The 20,047-nt window shown below is 48.8% G+C and overlaps 1 protein-coding gene across 4 annotated transcripts in view; it reads right to left on the bottom strand.

Annotated features, from left to right (window-relative positions):
- The window catches only part of LOC137334484 (tetraspanin-9-like), a 227,390-nt gene that overhangs the window by 160,884 nt on the left and 46,459 nt on the right, over window positions 1-20,047 (bottom strand). Inside the window, exon 2 of one of the 4 annotated variants that reach the window (XM_067999184.1) lies at window positions 16,264-16,319. The exons of 1 other annotated variant lie outside the window; for it this stretch is intronic. In XM_067999184.1, coding sequence (XP_067855285.1) covers window positions 16,264-16,291 — 28 coding nt within the window. In that variant the 5' untranslated portion in view covers window positions 16,292-16,319. Of the gene's footprint in view, window positions 1-3,016; window positions 3,098-9,864; window positions 9,948-16,263; window positions 16,320-20,047 lie in introns of those variants that run through there. 2 more of the 4 variants (XM_067999186.1, XM_067999185.1) reach the window with 2 other exon arrangements.

Here is a 20,047-nt window from a genome sequence, read left to right as displayed (position 1 = left end):
ACACTGATTGGATAATAAGAGTCAGGTAGAGGAGCAGAGGGATCTGGGGGAACAGATACACAAATCACTAAAAGTAGTGACGCAGGTTAATAAGGACGTTTTAAAAAAAAAGCAAACCAAGCACTGGGGTTCATTTCTAGAGGGATTGAATTGAAAAGCGGAGGAGTTATTTTAAACTTGTATAGAACATTGGTTGGACTACACTTGGAATATTGTAAACAATTCGGGTCTCCAGATTATAAAAAAGGATATAGAGGCACTGGAGAAGGTGTAAAAAAGATTTACAAGGATGATACCAGAACTGAGAGGTTATACCGATCAGGAAAGATTGAACAGGCTGGGACTTGTTTCGTCTAGAAAAAAGACTGAGGGGTGACCTGATCGAGGTCTTTAAGATTATGAAAGGGTTTGATAGGGTAGACGTAGAGAAGGTGTTTCCACTTGCGGGGGAGACCAGAACTAGAGGCCATAAATATAAGATAGTCACTAATAAATCCAATAGGGAATTCAGGAGAAACTTCTTTACCCAGAGAGTGGTGAGAATGTGGAACTCGCTCCCACAAGGAGTAGTTGAGGTGAATAGTATAAATGCATTTAAGGGGAAGCTGGATAAACACATGAGGGAGAAAGGAATAGAAGGATATGGTGATATGGTGAGAAGGAGTAGGGAGGGAGGAGACTCGTATGGAGCATGGACCTGTTGGGCCGAATGGCCTGTTTCTATGCTGTATATTCTATGTAATTCTATGTGATATATTCCTTTAACCATAGATCTGGTGATAAGACAATTAGCTCCAGGAATCCTTGGCACAGTGAGTTGGAATATTTTCCTTCACCTCAAGGCCTGGGCTTAGATTCAGACAGGAAGGGAAAGAGGGGTCACTCTATGGAGGGTTCAGGGTCAGAAGAGATTTTTCTTTTTGAATGTTTTTTTTAAAATCAAGTTTCCACAACAATCTGCCCAAAACATGACATTAACTGCAACTTGGGACTGGCCTGGCAGATACCAATATTCTTTTCCAATCCTGCGTCCCTGAGGGTTTTGGGGCATAGTGGGAAGGAACAGGAGGGAGTTAAGCCTTAGGCAAGATCCAAAGCACAAAGATTTGTGCTTTGATGATGATGTTGCAGCAGACTGACATGCATCAGGGAAACTGGTGCACATATACTGTCGCTGTGGGGGATAGGATATCTGGATAATCTGTAGTGGGTAAGTTGTTAGAGGGTATTCTGAGGGACAGGATCGACAGGCATTTGGAGAGGCAGGGACTGATTAGGAACAGTCAGCATGGTTTTGTGAGTGGAAAATCATGTCTCACGAATTTGATTGAGTTTTTTGAAGGGGTAACCAAGAAGATAGATGAGGGCTGTGCAGTAGACGTGGTCTACATGGACTTTAGCAAAGCCTTTGACAAGGTACCGCATGGTAGGTTGTTACATAAGGTTAAATCTCACGGGATCCAAGATGAGGTAGCCAATTGGATACAAAATTGGATTCACGACAGAAGACAGAGGGTGGTTGTAGAGGGTTGTTTTACAAACTGGAGGCCTGTGACCAGCGGTGTGCCTCAGGGATCGGTGCTGGGTCCGCTGTTATTTGTTATTTATATTAATGATTTGGATGAGAGTTTAGGAGGCATGGTTAGTAAGTTTGCAGATGACACCAAGATTGGTGGCATTGTGGACAGTGAAGAAGGTTATCTAGGATTGCAATGGGATCTTGATAAATTGGGCCAGTGGGCCGATGAATGGCAGATGGAGTTTAATTTAGATAAATGTGAGGTGATGCATTTTGGTAGATTGAATCGGGCCAGGACCTACTCCGTTAATGGTAGGGCGTTGGGGAGAGTTATAGAACAAAGAGATCTAGGAGTACAGGTTCATAGCTCCTTGAAAGTGGAGTCACAGGTGGATAGGGTGGTGAAGAAGGCATTCAGCATGCTTGGTTTCATTGGTCAGAACATTGAATACAGGAGTTGGGATGTCTTGTTGAAGTTGTACAGGGCATTGGTGAGGCCACACTTGGAATACTGTGTACAGTTCTGGTCACCCTATTATAGAAAGGATATTATTAAACTAGAAAGAGTGCAGAAAAGATTTACTAGGATGCTACCGGGACTTGATGGTTTGACTTATAGGGAGAGGTTGGATAGACTGAGACTTTTTTCCCTGGAGAGGAGGAGGTTTAGGGGTGATCTTATAGAAGTCTATAAAATAATGAGGGGCATAGATAAGGTAGATAGTCAAAATCTTTTCCCAAAGGTAGGGGAGTCTATAACGAGGGGGCACAGATTTAAGGTGAGAGGGGAGAGATACAAAAGGGTCCAGAGGGGCAATTTTTTCACTCAAAGGGTGGTGAGTGTCTGGAACGAGCTGCCACAGGCAGTAGCAGAGGTGGGTACAATTTTGTCTTTTAAAAAGCATTTGGACAGTTACATGGGTAAGATGGGTATAGAGGGATATGGGCCAAGTGCAGGCAATTGGGACTAGCTTAGTGGTATAAACTGGGCGACATGGACATGTTGGGCCGAAGGGCCTGTTTCCATGTTGTAAACTTCTATGATTCTATGATTCTGGGATGTGGACCGGATCAAATCCCAGCCACCCTCACAGGCTCAAAAGACAACAACTTGCATTTATATAGCACCTTTAACGTAGTAAAACGTCCCAAGGCATTTCACAGGAACGATTATCAGACTAAATTTGACACCGAGCCACATAAGGAGATATTAGGACAGCAGACCAAAAGCATGGTCAAAGAGGTAGGTTTTAAGGAGCGTCTGAAAGGAGCAGACAGAGGCGGAGAGGTTTAGGGAGGGAATTCCAGAGCTTAGGGCTCAGGCAGCTGAAGGCACGGCCGCCAGTGATGGAGTGAAGAAAATCGGGGATGCGCAAGAGGCCAGAATTGGAGGAGCGCAGAGATCTTGGAGGGTTATAGGGCTGGAGGAGGTTACAGAGATAGGGAATTGATAACAATTACAAAGACTGAACCATGTACCGTGCACATGACAAATACCTGAAGAACTTGTATTTTGTTCAGAAAATTCTGTTGTTTCTTTTTCCAGCTTTTTCTGATCCCCATTCTTCTAAAAATATAGAACAAGGAGACTCAAGCATCTTCCTCACATCCCATCATTCTCAAAATGCTCACTCGCTCTTGTCTCATTCTGTCCTTAAATCAGCACCTTCCCATTTTCACCAATGCCATTCTCCTGCAGATTTGGGACCAAATGACATCAGGATCAGTCTGCAGAGTGTGGGCTGAAGCTCACTGGTACGCATGTAAATTTGGTACCAAATTCAGGGCATAAGAACATAAGAACATAAGAAATTGGAGCAGGAGTAGGCCAATCGGCCCCTCGAGCCTGCTCCGCCATTCAATAAGATCATGGCTGATCTGATCCCAACCACAAATCTAAAGAACACAAGAAGTCGGAGCAGGACCCGGCCACATAGCCCCTGGGCCCTCTCCGCCACCCACAGGGCATTGACCGATCCGAACTCAGCTTCATGTCCAATTTCCTGCCCGCTCCCCATAACCCCTAATTCCCTTTACTTCTAGGAAACTGTCTATTTCTGTTTTAAATTTATCTAATGATGTAGCTTCCACAGCTTCCTGGGGCAGCAAATTCCACAGACCGACCACCCTCTGAGTGAAGAAGTTTCTCCTCATCTCAGTTTTGAAAGAGCAGCCCCTTATTCTAAGATTATGCCCCCTAGTTCTAGTTTCACCCATCTTTGGGAACATCCTTACTGCATCCACCCGATTAAGACCCTTCACAATCTTATATGTTTCAATAAGATCGCCTCTCATTCTTCTGAACTCCAATGAGTAGAGTCCCAATCTACTCAACCTCTCCTCATATGTCCGCCCCCTCATCCCCGGGATTAACCGAGTGAACCTTCTTTGTACTGCCTCGAGAGCAAGTATGTCTTTTCTTAAGTATGGAGACCAAAACTGTATGCAGTATTCCAGGTGCGGTCTCACCAATACCTTATATAACTGCAGCAATACCTCCTTGTTTTTATATTCTATCCCCCTAGCAATAAAAGCCAACATTCCGTTGGCTTTCTTGATCACCTGCTGCACCTGCATACCAACTTTTTGATTTTCTTGCACTAGGACCCCCAGATCCCTTTGTACTGCAGTACTTTCCAGTCTCTCGCCATTAAGAAAATAACTTGCTCTCTGATTTTTCCTGCCAAAGTGCATAACCTCACATTTTCCAATATTATATTGCATCTGCCAAATCTCCGCCCACTCACCCAGCCTGTCTATATCCCCTTGCAGGTTTTTTATGTCCTCCTCACTCTCTACTTTCCCTCCCATCTTTGTATCATCTGCAAATTTTGATATGTTGCACTCGGTCCCCTCCTCCAAATCGTTAATATAGATTGTAAAGAGTTGGGGACCCAGCACCGACCCCTGTGGAACACCACTGGTTACTGGTTGCCAGTCCGAAAATGAACCATTTATGATTTAGTGTTTTTCTAATCTGAAGCTTGTATAGAGACACAGCCCTGCTGTTGTGCAATTAAGATTGAACATCAGATGTATCGCATTGGAGAGGGTATGGAACGTTAGATTTCCTGTACACTCACACACCACAGCGTGAGCAACAACAGATCAATGGTTCCAGAGAAGGGAGAGGGAATCGTGGGACTATCTAACCAATACAGACAAACTTAAATCAGTCCTCAACTTGTTTTTTGATTTGTGCTTCAGTCATCCCAGGCAAATTGATACCAGTAATCTTGACAATATGCACAAGAAATTGAACTAACCAAACATACTGATGCTCTCACATCAAGGGTGATCAGAGGTTTACAGAATTGAGGAATGTTCCTGTAATATCCCAGGATTCTTCCCATAAAGTGGATTCATGGTATTTTTATGTTCAATTTTCCATCCAAAGAGTGAGACTGCCTGAGAGGAGCATCGACCAGGGTTTTCCAGAGTGATGTTTTTGAAGAGAAATGATCGAGTGTAGATGGACCATGAACTGTCCGCTGTGGGGATCAGACATGTACCCTGACTCGATAAGCATGAGGGAGAAAGGAATAGCAGAATACGCTGATAGGGTGAGATGATGGGGGGTAGGAGGCGGCTTGTGTGGAGCATAAACGTCGGCATAGGCCAGTTGGGCCGAATGGCCTGTATATTCTACGGATGTACGTGTATATGTATAAAAAATGATTCACAGCTACTCCCACAAGCCCAAAAGACTACAGGGACTGAACATGTACAGGGTTCAGTGCACATGACAAATACCTGAACAGCAGGCAAAGGTTTACCAAAATATTGAGGATTCGGCCTTGGTTCTCTACACCTGGTAACGTTTCCAGCTCCCGTTCACATAGTCTGCATGGTAGCTGACGGTGGAACTGCTAAACACTCCCTACAATGAATTGTAATTTACCTCTTCCCATCTGTACAACGTATCAACGCATGCACAGCATTCGGTGAATCACGGCACATTATGGGTGATTTCATCATCCTTGAAAACAGCTGATTTTGCCCCATGCAAACAACCCGAGTGCAAGCTGGAAACACCAATGGCCGTGCAAAAAAGCAGACAGTTCATAACTGAGACACTAAGTGCCCCTGGATACCAGAGCAAAGCTGAGCAAATAATTATCAATCTGCCATTCATGGCAGAGTTCTTTTTATTGCCCATCCCTAATTGCCCTAGAAAGTGGTGGTGGACAACTGAGTGGCCACTTCAGTAACCGGTCAACCACATCGGTGTGGGGACTGGAGTCACATATAGGCCAGGCCGGGTAAGGACTGCAGGTTTCCTTCCCTAAAGGACATTCGCTTTTACAACAATCCGACAGCTTCATGGTCATTCTCAAACTGCCAGGGTGGGATTATTAGTGCAGGCCTCTGTCCAGTAACATAACTACAACAAAAAGTACCCAATCAATAAAGGAGCCATTTTACTTAAATTATATTTAAATGAGGAATGTACAACTTCTATCGCTAAAAGTCCAAGTATAAGTTTTTTTATATATCTGGAAAACTGTGCACAATAACTGAGTATATTCATTCTGATAAGGACATTATAAATCAATCTTTAGAGAAATGCTTTGCTCAGAAGGAATCAGCTCCCTGCACAGTGTTCAGTGCCTCACACCCTAATATTTAATTGAAATGTCATCATTGCCCAAAGTGTTCATGAAATAGACAGAGAAATATCTGTATATTGCTGTACTTTAAGAGTATAATCTGACTAATGGGCTGTTATGTAGCACTCTTTGCAATACCTTTATAATAAATTGGAGTGCAGATACACGGCTCCTCCAATTCTGGCCTCTTCTGCATCCCTGATTTTAATCGCTCCACCATTGGTGGCCGTGCCTTCAGCTGCCTAGGCTCTAAGCTCTGGAATTCCCTCCCCAAACCTCTCCACCTCACTCTCCTCTTTTAAGACGCTCCTTAAAACCTCCCTCTGAGACGACCTGTCCTAATATCTCATGTGGCTCAGGGACAAGTTTTATCTGATAATCCCTCCTGTGAAGCGCCGAGATGTTTTACTCCGTTAAAGGTTCTAGTTGCAAGTTGTTGCTTCTCAGGTGCAGTTATAAGTGGGACCTTTAAGTTAGTCTTTCATTACTGGATTAGCTTCTGATAATCATTACTGCTCTTTGCATGTCGGACGGGGGCCAGGATTCAGAAATCTTCACGTAACTCAAAACGTCAAGAAAAATCGTCTCGTGTTAGATCACATCCTGGAATAATTAACAGTTTGAGACAATTGTTCAGCCCATGTCCAACCAGCACCTTGTAATTAAAATCATAGAACGATACAGGACAGGAGGCTATTTGGCCCATCGGGCCTGTGCTGGCTCTTTGAAAGAGCTGTCCAATTAGTCCCACTCCCCGCTCTTTCTCCAGAGCCCTGCAAATTTTTTCCCTTCAAGTATTTATCCAATTCCCTTTTGAAAGTTATTATTGAATCTGCTTCCACCACCCTTTCAGGCAGCGCATTCCAGATCAGAACAACTCGCTGCATAAAAAATGTTTCCTCATGTCGCCTCTGGTTCTTTTGCCGATCACCTTAAATCCGTGTCCTCTGGTTACCGACCCTCCACCACTGGAAACAATTGCTCCTCATTTACTCTGTCCGATCCGGGATTCCTCCCGCCTGCCCCCCCCCGCAGCGTCCGACTCCCGGCGCCCCCCACCCCCGGCAGCGTCCGACTCCCGGCGCCCCCCACCCCCCCGCAGAGTCCGACTCCCCCCCCACAGGATATCGATCTGGCTGGCTATGGGTGGGAAACCGATTTGAAAAATTTAGAACGAGTCCCTCCATTATATTCGGGGGGACTGCAGGAATACCCGTATTTCCCGGCCGTTACATCTTCCCCCCGTTCCCTTCCCACCTCCCCGTTATTATCGGGGCCAACACTCCAGTTGGGGCCTAACCAGTGATTTATAAATGTTTAACATAACTTCCTTGCTTTTGTACTCGTTAAATTTTATCTGCCATGTGTCTGCCCATTTCACCAGTCTGTCTCTGTCCTCCTGAAGTCTGTTATTATCCTCCACATTGTTACTATATTTCAGAGTTTCGTGTCATCTGCAAACTTTGAAATTATACCCTCTATACCCAAGTCCAGGTCATTAATATATATCAAAAAGTGCAGTGGTCCTAATACTGACCCCTGGGGAACACCTCTGTAAACTTCCCTCCAGTCTGAAAAACAACCGTTCACCACTACTCTCCGCTTTCTGTCCCTTAGACAATTCTGTCACTGTCCGGTTAATCCCATGGGCTTTAATTTTGCTAACAAGTCTATTATGTGGTACTTTATCAAAGAAAAATTAAATTCTCTTAGGGAGCTGTGCTGACAAGGGATGGGGGGGTGGGGAGAAAGGCAGAACAGAAGGGAAACACTTTGAAGGAGCAAGAAGGGGGTAAACTAGAGGAAGCAGCATTTTCCCCATTTCCTGCCACATCAAAAATGAGAAACAGATGGGAGGGAAGTGGTGACAGGAGATAGTGATTAACCCTCCTCCTATTCTGCAATTCACAAGTGACCAGAATCGTTTTGGGAAGTGGAAAATTCAGAGTCAGAAATGAAGAAACTGAGGAGTATCTTTTGGTGCCAGTTTCTATATTGATCAGTGTAACTGGAAATACCGAGAATTCAAAACAAGAACCTCGCAGCTCAGGAGCTGGTTTACGTTTTGTCTCTCAGGTCTTGGTTTGGAAATCACACGATGAGATACAAGCTACAAACACTTCAGTGCCGATTTTCCGATGGTGGAGCAGGTCCGGAGCCCGGCTCCAACCCGCTGACTTCCGGGTTCCCCAGTGACGCATTTAGGTGCGCAGCTCCCGAATGCCGGACACCCACCGGCAATTAAAGCCGGCGGATGATGATTTACACAGTCAAAGGTATTAAGGGATATGGGCCAAAGGCAGGTATATGGAGTTAGATCTCAGATCAGCCATGATCTTATCAAATGGCGGAGCAGGCACGAGGGGCTGAATGGCCTACTCCTGTTCCTATATAGTTAGTCAGATAGTTGAGGTACCTGAGAGACCTCATTGAGTGGAGATTTTGGCAGGGGTGCGATTTTGAAGGATCCTCAGTGTGTTTCCCGTGCTGTGGGAAACACTCCCTGTTGGAGCAGACGTGTTTCAGCCAGCAGCCAGTGGGAGAGGGAAAGGATTATTTGGTGGCTGGGGGGAAAACCTCATTTATGGAATGTTGGCTTTTATTGCTAGGGGGATAGAATATAAAAACAGGGAGGTATTGTTGCAGTTATATAAGGTATTGGTGAGACCGCACCTGGAATACTGCATACAGTTTTGGTCTCCATACTTAAGAAAAGACATACTTGCTCTCGAGGCAGTACAAAGAAGGTTCACTCGGTTAATCCCGGGGATGAGGGGGTGGACATATGAGGAGAGGTTGAGTAGATTGGGACTCTACTCATTGGAGTTCAGAAGAATGAGAGGCGATCTTATTGAAACATATAAGATTGTGAAGGGGCTTGATCGGGTGGATGCAGTAAGGATGTTCCCAAAGATGGGTGAAACTAGAACTAGGGGGCATAATCTTAGAATAAGGGGCTGCTCTTTCAAAACTGAGATGAGGAGAAACTTCTTCACTCAGAGGGTGGTAGGTCTGTGGAATTTGCTGCCCCAGGAAGCTGTGGAAGCTACATCATTAGATAAATTTAAAACAGAAATAGACAGTTTCCTAGAAGTAAAGGGAATTAGGGGTTACGGGGAGTGGGCAGGAAATTGGACATGAATTTAGATTTGAGGTTAGGATCAGATCAGCCATGATCTTATTGAATGGCGGAGCAGGCTCGAGGGGCCGATTGGCCTACTCCTGCTCCTATTTCTTATGTTCTCTTATTGCAGCAGGGCACTCTGTCACTTCAGGCAAAGTTTTGGCTGCAAGAACTTTGTCTTTTCACTCAAAATTCTTACCTTACACCCAAAGCTCTGCTGTGCAAACACATTTACCTACTTTTCGGACTCCCTCAAACTCACACCGTCGGGATGGGGGGGGAGCCACGGCTGCATTCATCACTTCATCCGAGGATGAGCAACATCACCAGCCTCGCCAGGCACGGTGTCCACCTCCGCCACGTGGAGCTCCACAACACAGTGCTGCGCCATAGACACCTGCACAAGAGCACAGAGGGCCACAACAGAGAGAGCAGCGTCGCAGGAGGCACTACCCTCGCCACAGGGTCTACAGACCGAGGCTCAGCCTCCTGGACCTCTCTGAGGAGCTGTGCACAGGGAGGCTCAGACTCAGTCGCCAGGTGGTCGCAGACATCTGCAGCCTCCTTCATGCCGAGCTGCTCCCGGCTGGGCCCAAGCAGCATCTCCTTACCTGTCGCTGTTAAAGTCACCACTGCCCTCAACTTCTTCGTCTCCGGATCATATCCAGGGTGCCACTGGGGACATCGCCAGGGTCTCTCAGTCGTCTGCACACAAGTGCATAAGGCAGGTCACTGACGGCTTGTCTTGCAGGGCCTCACACTATGTCAACTTCCCCATGGATGACCTCAGCCAGCCAGGCAGGGAGGGCAGTGGCTTTCCACAGGTGCAGGGTGTAATCGATTGCACCCATACAGCAATCCGAGCACCTCCACACGAGCCAGGACTGTTCATCAATAGGAAGGGCTATCACTCCATCAACATTCGGCTCATCTGTGACCACCGCAAAAGATTCCTTCACGTGTGCGCCAGAGACTCTGGCAGCTGCCATGATTCATAGTCATAGAGTCATAGAGCACGGATAGAGGCCCTTCGGCCCATCGTGTCCACGCCGGCCATCAGCCCTGTCTACTCTAATCCCATATTCCAGCATTTGGTCCGTAGCCTTGTATGCTATGGCATTTCAAGTGCTCATCCAAATGCTTCTTGAATGTTCTGAGGGTTCCTGCCTCCACAACCCTTTCAGACAGTGAGTTCCAGACTCCAACCACCCTCTGGGTGAAAAAGTTCTCTCTCAAATCCCCTCTAAACCTCCCGCCTTTTACCTTGAATCTATGTCCCCTTGTTATAGAACCCTCAACGAAGGGGAAAAGCTCCTTAGTATCCATCCTATCTGTGCCCCTCATCATTTTGTACACCTCAATCATGTCCCCCCTCAGCCTCCTCTGCTCTAAGGAAAACAAACCCAATCTTCCCAGTCTCTCTTCATAGCTGAAGCGCTCCAGCCCTGGTAACATCCTGGTGAATCTCCTCTGCACCCTCTCCAAAGCGATCACATCCTTCCTGTAGTGTGGCGACCAGAACTGCACACAGTACTCCAGCTGTGGCCTAACCAGTGTTTTATACAGCTCCATCGTAACCTCCTTGCTCTTATATTCTATGCCTCGGCTAATAAAGGCAAGTATCCCATATGCCTTCTTTACCACCTTATCTACCTGTTCCGCCGCCTTCAGGGATCTGTGAACTTGCACACCAAGATCCCTCTGACCCTCTGTCTTGCCTAGGGTCCTCCCATTCATTGTGTATTCCCTTGCCTTGTTATTCCCTCCAAAGTGCATCACCTCGCACTTTTCCGGGTTAAATTCCATTTGCCACTGTTCCGCCCATCTGACCAACCCATCTATATCGTCCTGCAGACTGAGGCTATCCTCCTCGCTATTTACCACCCTACCAATCTTTGTATCATCAGCAAACTTACTGATCATACCTTTTACATTCATATCCAAGTCATTAATGTAGACCACAAACAGCAAGGGACCCAGCACCGATCCCTGTGGTACCCCACTGGCCACAGGCTTCCAGTCACAAAAACAACCTTCGACCATCACCCTCTGCCTTCTGCCACTAAGCCAGTTTTGTATCCAAAGTGCCAAGGCACCCTGGATTCCATGGGCTCGTACCTTCTTGACCAGTCTCCTGTGGGGGACTTTATCGAAGGCCTTACTGAAATCCATGTATACCACATCCACTGCGTTACCCTCATCCACACGCCGAGTCACCCCCTCATAAAATTCAATCAAATTAGTCAGACATGATCTTCCCTTGACAAAGCCATGTTGACTATCCCTGATTAATCCTTGCTTCTCCAAGTGGAGACTAATTTTGTCCTTCAGAATTTTTTCCAATAATTTTCCTACCACTGATGTTAGGCTCACTGGCCTGTAGTTCCCCGGTTTTTCCCTACTCTCCTTCAACCTCCGGGAGTCCAACATCCCGCCTCTCTTCCACGCACCCAACACCCGCAAAGGCTGGCTCCTCGGGGACAAGGGATACCCCCTGCACACATGGCTCATGACACCTCTGAGGAACCCCACCACAACATGGCACAACAGAGAGGGGTGCCATTTGAGGAGGCCCCATCTACATCTGCCACCCACACTGAGGAGGAGGAGGAGGAGGAGGACGAGGCAGAGGAGACGGAGGAGGAAGAGCAACCCATGGGCAGAACAGCGGCTCACCTGGCTGCTCGTGAGGTCAGTGAGTCACTGATATGTGAACGGTTCTCCTAACGTCAGACAGTGTGAAGAATCCAGTCCTCACACCACCTGGATAGAGCAGTGTCCACACCAGCATCCTCACCCCCCACACAAAACAGTGGTGCAATTACACATACACCCACTGTAGAGTGACCCAATGGGTGGCATCAAGTGTGGGTGTTCATGGTGAACCTCATGAAAGGGCCATATTACACAAGCCAGTCAAGAATGGCCAAGACGTGGCAGTAGTGGTGACAGTAATAATATTTAATGTGCGTTTAAGAAAAAGCAAATATAAATAAAAAACATGACCAACCGTCAAACGCCCTTGTGCATCCCCTTTGTGCTCACAAAACCTTCGCCTTTCTCTTCTGACTACTTCTACGTGGTACTACCCCTGTGGCCGCAGCAGAGGTAGTGACAGGTTGCTCTTGTTCATGCCCTGACCGATTAGATCCTTTGGGCCGACGCCCTCTGGGTTTCGGTGCCCGTGAGGTGCTCCAACTGCACCTGTGCAGGGGCAGACTCAGCCACCTGGAGAGGAGGCAGCATTGCGGGTACTGGTTGAGAGGGGGGGCAACGCGTGTGACGTGGGGACACTTTCAGTGAGTGGCATCCCCACTTCCATGTCCCCTTTCGCCATCATCCCTCTCCTGGGCCAGGTCCACACCACTCCTACCACTCTGCTGGACAACAGTTTGGAGGACGTGTGTGAAGCCTTGTAAGGCCAGTGCCAGAGTATCTGCCCTGTTTAAGGAGGCAGAATGTTGTTCACCCTGAGTCTGAAGGGCCGTCGTCAGGGCCTGAATGGACTCATTGGTGAGCCGTGCTTGAAGCTCGATGGAGGCTAGCCTTCCCTCCATCGCAGACATTCCCGCACTTACCCGCAACACTATCTCAGAGATGCCCTCATGTCCCTGTGACAGTGTCTCAGAGATTCCCTCCTGTACCTGTGCCACCATTTCACTCATGCAGGAGTTGGACTCCTCCATCCTCTGCGTGATTGTGGAGAGTGCGCGTGGCACCTGTTCCAGCACCTCGCAAATGTGCTGCTGCCCCTCGATCATTCTCCTTTTAAAGGATGGCCCCCAGGGTTCAGCATCTGTGTCCAGCTGAGCAGAGCCTGGAGAAGAGTGCTCCTACCGACACGGACTCTCCACAGCTGCCCCTGCCACCAGTGTCTGCTCGTGCTCTTGTGTGATGATTCACCATGTGCGACCCCAACTAACTGAGGATGGGGACCCACTGGGGTGTGTGTATCCGTGCTGGTGGATGGCTCGCTCAGATGGGACGGTGCCCCCTCAGAGGCCGGCAGGTCCTCTGAGGAATCGCCCTCCACCGTCACCCGCTGAAGGCCCTGTAACAGAACAGAAGGCAACATTAAGCATGATGACAGATATTGAGATGCTGAAGATGGCAAGGCATGTTAACATCAATTCATATTGTGTGTGCTGAATGTTAAAGTTCTGTCACCAGACGTTTGTCGGGTGCCAGTCTCGGGATCCCCAACGGACAGGCACTCGAGGGCGCGGCTCAGCTCCAGCGCCTCCTGCTCCGCGTCTGTGAGGACGACTATTTGTTGCGGCCCCCCCTCCGGTCCTCGCCCTCTCCCGTGCATTCTGGGCTCTCTTCTCCTATAAGGGGATGAAGTTGAGAGGCGTGAGTGACTGATGGTGATGTGGCCAACCACTGAATGCATTGGTTTGGGTGCAGCTGGCCGTGAAAGAGATGCATCAGAGGGCGAGTATGAGACAGAGCCATGACATTGTATGAGGATTGGGTTGAGTGGTAGTGGTGGGGGGAGTACTGGGGAGGTGAGGAAGTGCTGAGGAAGTGCAGGTAAGTTGAGGATGAGGTTTGAGTGGGTATGAGGGGTGATGTGATGGAGTAGTGTTGTCAGTGCAGAAGGAGTTGTGGGGTGGGGGCGGTGATGTGGGAGACGGAGTGTAGGGGAATGAGTAAGTGTACTCACTTTGGCTGACCTAGTTAGGTCATTGAAGCGCTTCCTGCACTGGATCCAGGTGCAGGAGATGTTGCTGCTGCTGGTGACCTCCTCTGCCACCTCGAGCCAGGCCTACTTGGTGGCAGTGGCAGATCACTTCCTCCTGCCCGCCAGGTAAGAGACATCCCTCCTCCTCCTCACCCCATCCAGTAGCACCTGGAGTGAGGCATCACTGAATCCAGAGGCAGCTTTTCCCCTGGGCTGCTCCATTGTCTAATTAGGGTATTTGCTCCAGGAGCAGCAATTGGAGGGCTGCCCCTTTAAATAGAGCTCCTCCAGCTGACAGCCTGTGTAGTCCAGTCCGCCCGCTGCGCAGGTTTCCGACGGCATACCCAGAAGCCACGTTAAGTTGCTCCAATTTCCCCGCGATCGCTTGGGGAACGGACAGACTTTACTGGGCGGGTCACCCACACACCCAATCGCACCCCGCTGCCAACCCGTCTCCCCAGTAATAGCGGGGCCTCAATATAACAGTGCGATACAAGGTACAAACATTTAATATCACTCGATGAGATACAAGGAACACACGGGTCATTCTCAGGTTGGCAGGCTGTAACTAGTGGGGTGCCACAGGGGTCAGTGCTTGGGCCTCAGCTATTTACAATCTAAATTAATGACTTAGATGAAGGGACCGAGTGTAATGTATCCAAGTTTGCTGATGATACAAACCTAGGTGGGAAAGTAAGCTGTGAGGAGGACACAAAGAGTCTGCAAAGGGATATAGACAGGTTAAGTGAGTGGGCAAGATGGTGACAAATGGTGTATAATGTGGGGAAATGTGAGGTTATTCACTTTGGTAGGAAGAATAGAAAAACAGAATATTTTTTAAATGGTGAGAAACTATTAAATGTTGGTGTTCAGAAGGATTTGTGTGTCCTCGTACAAGAAACACAGAAAGTTAACACGCAGGCACAGCAAGCAATTAGGAAAGCAAATGGTATGTTGGCCTTTATTGCAAGGGGGGTTGGAGTACAAGAGTAAGGAAGTCTTGTTGCAATTGTACAGGGCTTTGGTGAGACCTCACCTGGAGCACTGTATATAGTTTTGGTCTCCTTATCTAAGGATGGATATACTCGCCTTGGAGGCGGTGCAACAAAGGTTCATTAGATTAATTCCTGGGATGAGAGGGTTGTCCTATGAGGAGAGGTTGAGTAGAATGGGCCTGTACTCTCTGGAGTTTAGAAGAATGAGAGGTGATCTTATTAAAACATAAGATTCTGAGGGGGCTTGACAGGGTAGATGCTGAGAGGTTGTTTCCCCTGATTGGAGAGTCTAGGACTAGGGGTCATAGTCTCAGGATAAGGGGTCGGCCGTTTCAGACTGAGATGAGGAGGAATTTCTTCCCTCAGAGGGTTGTGAATCTTTGGAATTCTCTACCCCAGAGGGCTGTGGATGCTGAGTCATTGAGTATATTCAAGGCTGAGATCGATAGATTTTTGGACTCTGGGGGAATCAAGGAATATGGGGATCGGGCAGGAAAGTGGAGTTGAGGTCGAAGGTCAGCCATGATCTGTTTGAATGGGGGAGCAGGCTCGAGGGGCCGAATGGCCTACTCCTGCTCCTATTTCTTATGTTCCTAAGGTACAAACACTTCATAGCTTGTATTTCATCGTGTGATATTAACACTTAATATTACACGAGATACAAGGTAGAAACATTTAAGATCACACTAGGAGAAATATGGAACCAGCCCTTAATATGATACGAGGGGATGTGAGGTCCAAACACATCATACAGTGCGATATGAGCATGAACCAGTTCATGTTACATGTACCAGTTCATCTGAAATTTCTCTTTACAGAACCATCAAGTGGCTTAAAATAAGAGTGTGACCACTCGACTAAGTGGTAGAGAGAGTACTTTCAGAAAACGTGCTGAATGTTCGTACGCTGATATTTTACGGTGAAGTTTCATGCACCATCTCTTTCAGACATTTACTGTTAACATTAAGTTACATAAGAAATAGGAGCAGGAGTGGGCCATTTGGCCCCCCGAGCCTGCTCCGCCATTCAATCAGATCATGGCTGATCTTCGACCTCAGAAGGAAGTTACCCTTGTATAAAGCTCGGGAGGGGTTGTTTTTGCACAGACTCGGGCATTAACGCAATAGCCAGAAAAAAAGACGCTCACTTGATTGAAAATGGACCTTATTTTTCATGGAGTTTAGCTTTCGGGCAAATGATTCCCCTGCTCCCAATCAAAAATACTCATGTGAAGAACAGAATCACTCTGAAGTTATTGTGTACAATTGGTTACCACGACAATATCTGTCATTTGCATGTTATAATCCAAATAAAATAATGTAAATTCTTACCTAGTCTAAGACGATTTTTCTTGTGCATGCAGGCTTGTTACAACCAGGCTCGTTCTCTGAAATAAAGGAAGAACTACTCTGTAGATGTAATTTAAATATTTTAATATTAATAGCACATCATGAGGTTCACGGAAGTACCAAAATAGATGATACAGTATATGTAGGCTGCTTTTATCCAAAATTAAAGCTTTCTAATCTGCAAACTTTTATGTCAGCACTTAGACAGTCCTCTAATTTTCCACTCCCAGATCATGTGTTATACTATCAAACCACTTCTGATGGCATACACCAGATGCATTTATCAGCTCTCCTGTTGCTGCAGGGGTTAGACATTAGAAACATTTGGTACAGTAAATTCAACATCGAGGGATCAATGCAAAGAATGAAGGACACACTGGAGGATATATTGCCAAAAGTCAGGGAATTAAAACTTGGACAGCAGCTGGGAAAAGCAGTGCTGCTGCCCTGTGTCTGATTGTTCAGAGTGTTGAAATCCATGAATCTTTGGTCTCAGAGTAATACAAACGGGATTAAGGTGTTGATACATGTACCAGCCTGACGTCTACAAAGTGCAATGAACAGCCAGCAAACTCCAGCTACACTAACAGATGTGCATCGCATTCCAAACAGCAACAATGGACACCTGCCCCTGTGCAGGAGTGGTTCTGTTCATTGGGTAGTTACATTTTTATTAAGGAAGTGATTTTTCTGTTATCATTTTATAAATACTGAAAATTAAGTTTAACTTGTTTCCAGGTGGCCTAGAGTGGATGCACATCAGGCTGCTGTTACATTCCACCCGGACTGGAGTCACACCACACCCGGACTCCACCCGGGCTCCACCCGGACTCCACCCGGACCGGATTCACACCACACCCGGACTCCACCCGGACCGGATTCACACCACACCCGGGCTCCACCCGGACCGGATTCACACCACACCCGGGCTCCACCCGGACCGGATTCACACCACACCCGGGCTCCACCCGGACCGGATTCACACCACACCCGGGCTCCACCCGGACCGGATTCACACCACACCCGGGCTCCACCCGGACCGGATTCACACCACACCCGGGCTCCACCCGGACCGGATTCACACCACACCCGGGCTCCACCCGGACCGGATTCACACCACACCCGGGCTCCACCCGGACCGGATTCACACCGCACCCGGGCTCCACCCGGACCGGAGTCACACCGCACCCGGGCTCCACCCGGACCGGATTCACACCACACCCGGGCTCCACCCGGACCGGATTCACACCACACCCGGGCTCCACCCGGACCGGATTCACACCACACCCGGGCTCCACCCGGACCGGAGTCACACCACACCCGGGCTCCACCCGGACCGGAGTCACACCACACCCGGGCTCCACCCGGACCGGATTCGCACCGCACCCCGGCTCCACCCGGACCGGAGTCACACCACACCCGGACTCCACCCGGACCGGATTCGCACCGCACCCCGGCTCCACCCGGACCGGATTCACACCACACCCGGGCTCCACCCGGACCGGATTCGCACCGCACCCCGGCTCCACCCGGACCGGATTCACACCACACCCAGGCTCCACCCGGACCGGATTCACACCGCACCCGGGCTCCACCCGGACCGGAGTCACACCACACCCGGGCTCCACCCGGACCGGATTCACACCACACCCGGGCTCCACCCGGACCGGATTCACACCACACCCGGGCTCCACCCGGACCGGATTCACACCACACCCGGGCTCCACCCGGACCGGAGTCACACCACACCCGGGCTCCACCCGGACCGGAGTCACACCACACCCGGGCTCCACCCGGACCGGATTCGCACCGCACCCCGGCTCCACCCGGACCGGAGTCACACCACACCCGGACTCCACCCGGACCGGATTCGCACCGCACCCCGGCTCCACCCGGACCGGAGTCACACCACACCCGGGCTCCACCCGGACCGGATTCGCACCACACCCGGGCTCCACCCGGACCGGAGTCACACCACACCCGGACTCCACCCGGACCGGATTCGCACCGCACCCCGGCTCCACCCGGACCGGAGTCACACCACACCCGGACTCCACCCAGACCGGATTCACACCACACCCGGGCTCCACCCGGGCTCCACCCAGACCGGATTCACACCGCACCCGGACCGGATTCGCACCGCACCCGGGCTCCACCCGGACCGGATTCACACCACACCCGGGCTCCACCCGGACCGGATTCGCACCACACCCGGGCTCCACCCAGACCGGATTCACACCGCACCCGGACCGGATTCGCACCACACCCGGGCTCCACCCGGACTGGAATGCCCACCTGCTACAAGCCTGAAACTGCTTTTATTCTACTCTTTGGGCGAGCTGTTCAGTTCCCTCACTCTGCCACGATGCAGGCTGCAACGTAAAGCAATTCAGCTCCTGAAGTTGATCTCATTCCTCTGGAATGGAGTTAGATCATCAGGCTGACTCCAAGTTACGTTGTCACTTTCATGTGGATGCACATCAGACACGACTTCAAATCGATGCAAAAGCCACTGTGATAAGAGTACACGTGTGTAAATGATAAGACACAGAACAGTTTAGCCAACACACTGGGATAAATCTACAGCCACTGACAGTAGCATCAGCAAAGGATGATCAAGAAATTGATAAATGGAGAAAACTGAATGAGAATAAACTAGCAAGAAATAAAAAAAGATAATATCTTCTACAAGTCTGTAAAAAGGGAGAGAGTAGCGAAAGTAAACATTGGTCCCTTAGAGGCAGAGATGGAGAAATGATAATGGGGAATCTGGAAATGGCAGAGAAGTTAAACAAATATTTTATATCTGCCTTCACAGCAGAAGACACAAAAAACATACCGGAAATAGTGGGGAACCAAAGGTCTAATGAGAGGGAGGAACGTAAAGTAATTAAGATTAGTAAAGAAAAAGTATTAGAAAAACTAATGGGACAAAAAGCCGACAAATCCCCTGGACCTGATGACCTACATCCGAGGGTTCTAAAAGAGGCGGCTGCAGAGATCCACTGATGCATTGGTTTTGAGCTCCAGAATTCCCTAGATTCTAGAACGGTCCCAGTGGATTGGAAGGTAGCAAATGTAACCCCGCTATTCAAGAAAGGAGGGAGGGAGAAAACAGGGAACTACAGGCCAGTTAGCCTGACATCAGTAGCAGGGAAAATGCTAGAATCTATTATTAAGGACATAGTAACAGGGCACTTAGAAAATCATAATGTGATGAGGCAGAATCAACACGGTTTTATGAAAGGGAAATTATGTTTGACAAATTTATTAGAGTTTATTGAGGGTGGAACTAGCAGAGTGGAAAAAAGGGGAACCAGTGGATGTAGTATATTTGGATTTTCAAAAGGCATTTGATAAGGTGTCCACACAAGATTAGGGGCTCGATTTTTGGATCTCCAAGCCAGCGGGTTCGTGGCGGGGGGCTCCGAAAATCAGGGATTCCCGGGGCGGGTCCAGAGCCTGGCTCCAACCCTCCCACTTCCGGGTTCCCCAGTGACGCGCTTAGGTGCGCGCGCAGCCCCCGCATGTGGGACTCCCGCCAGCCGATGCCACTTAAACTAATGAAGTAGATACTTCAGTTCATTAGCAGACCTGATTGACCTGATATTTTAGGAGGGGTGGGATTTTCAACTCAACTGAGACTGTTTCCAGTACTGGGGGAAACACTCCCCGTTGAAATGGACGTGTTGCAGCCATCAGCCTGTGGCAGCTGCAAAGGTCCATTTGACAGGTGGGGGGTGGGGTGGGGAGACCCTCACCCATT

Source organism: Heptranchias perlo, chromosome 18 (genome assembly GCF_035084215.1).
Source record: "Heptranchias perlo isolate sHepPer1 chromosome 18, sHepPer1.hap1, whole genome shotgun sequence".
NCBI lineage: Eukaryota > Metazoa > Chordata > Chondrichthyes > Hexanchiformes > Hexanchidae > Heptranchias > Heptranchias perlo.
The sequence above is the reverse complement of the archived record's forward strand: the minus strand, read 5'-3'. Positions and strand labels throughout refer to the sequence as shown.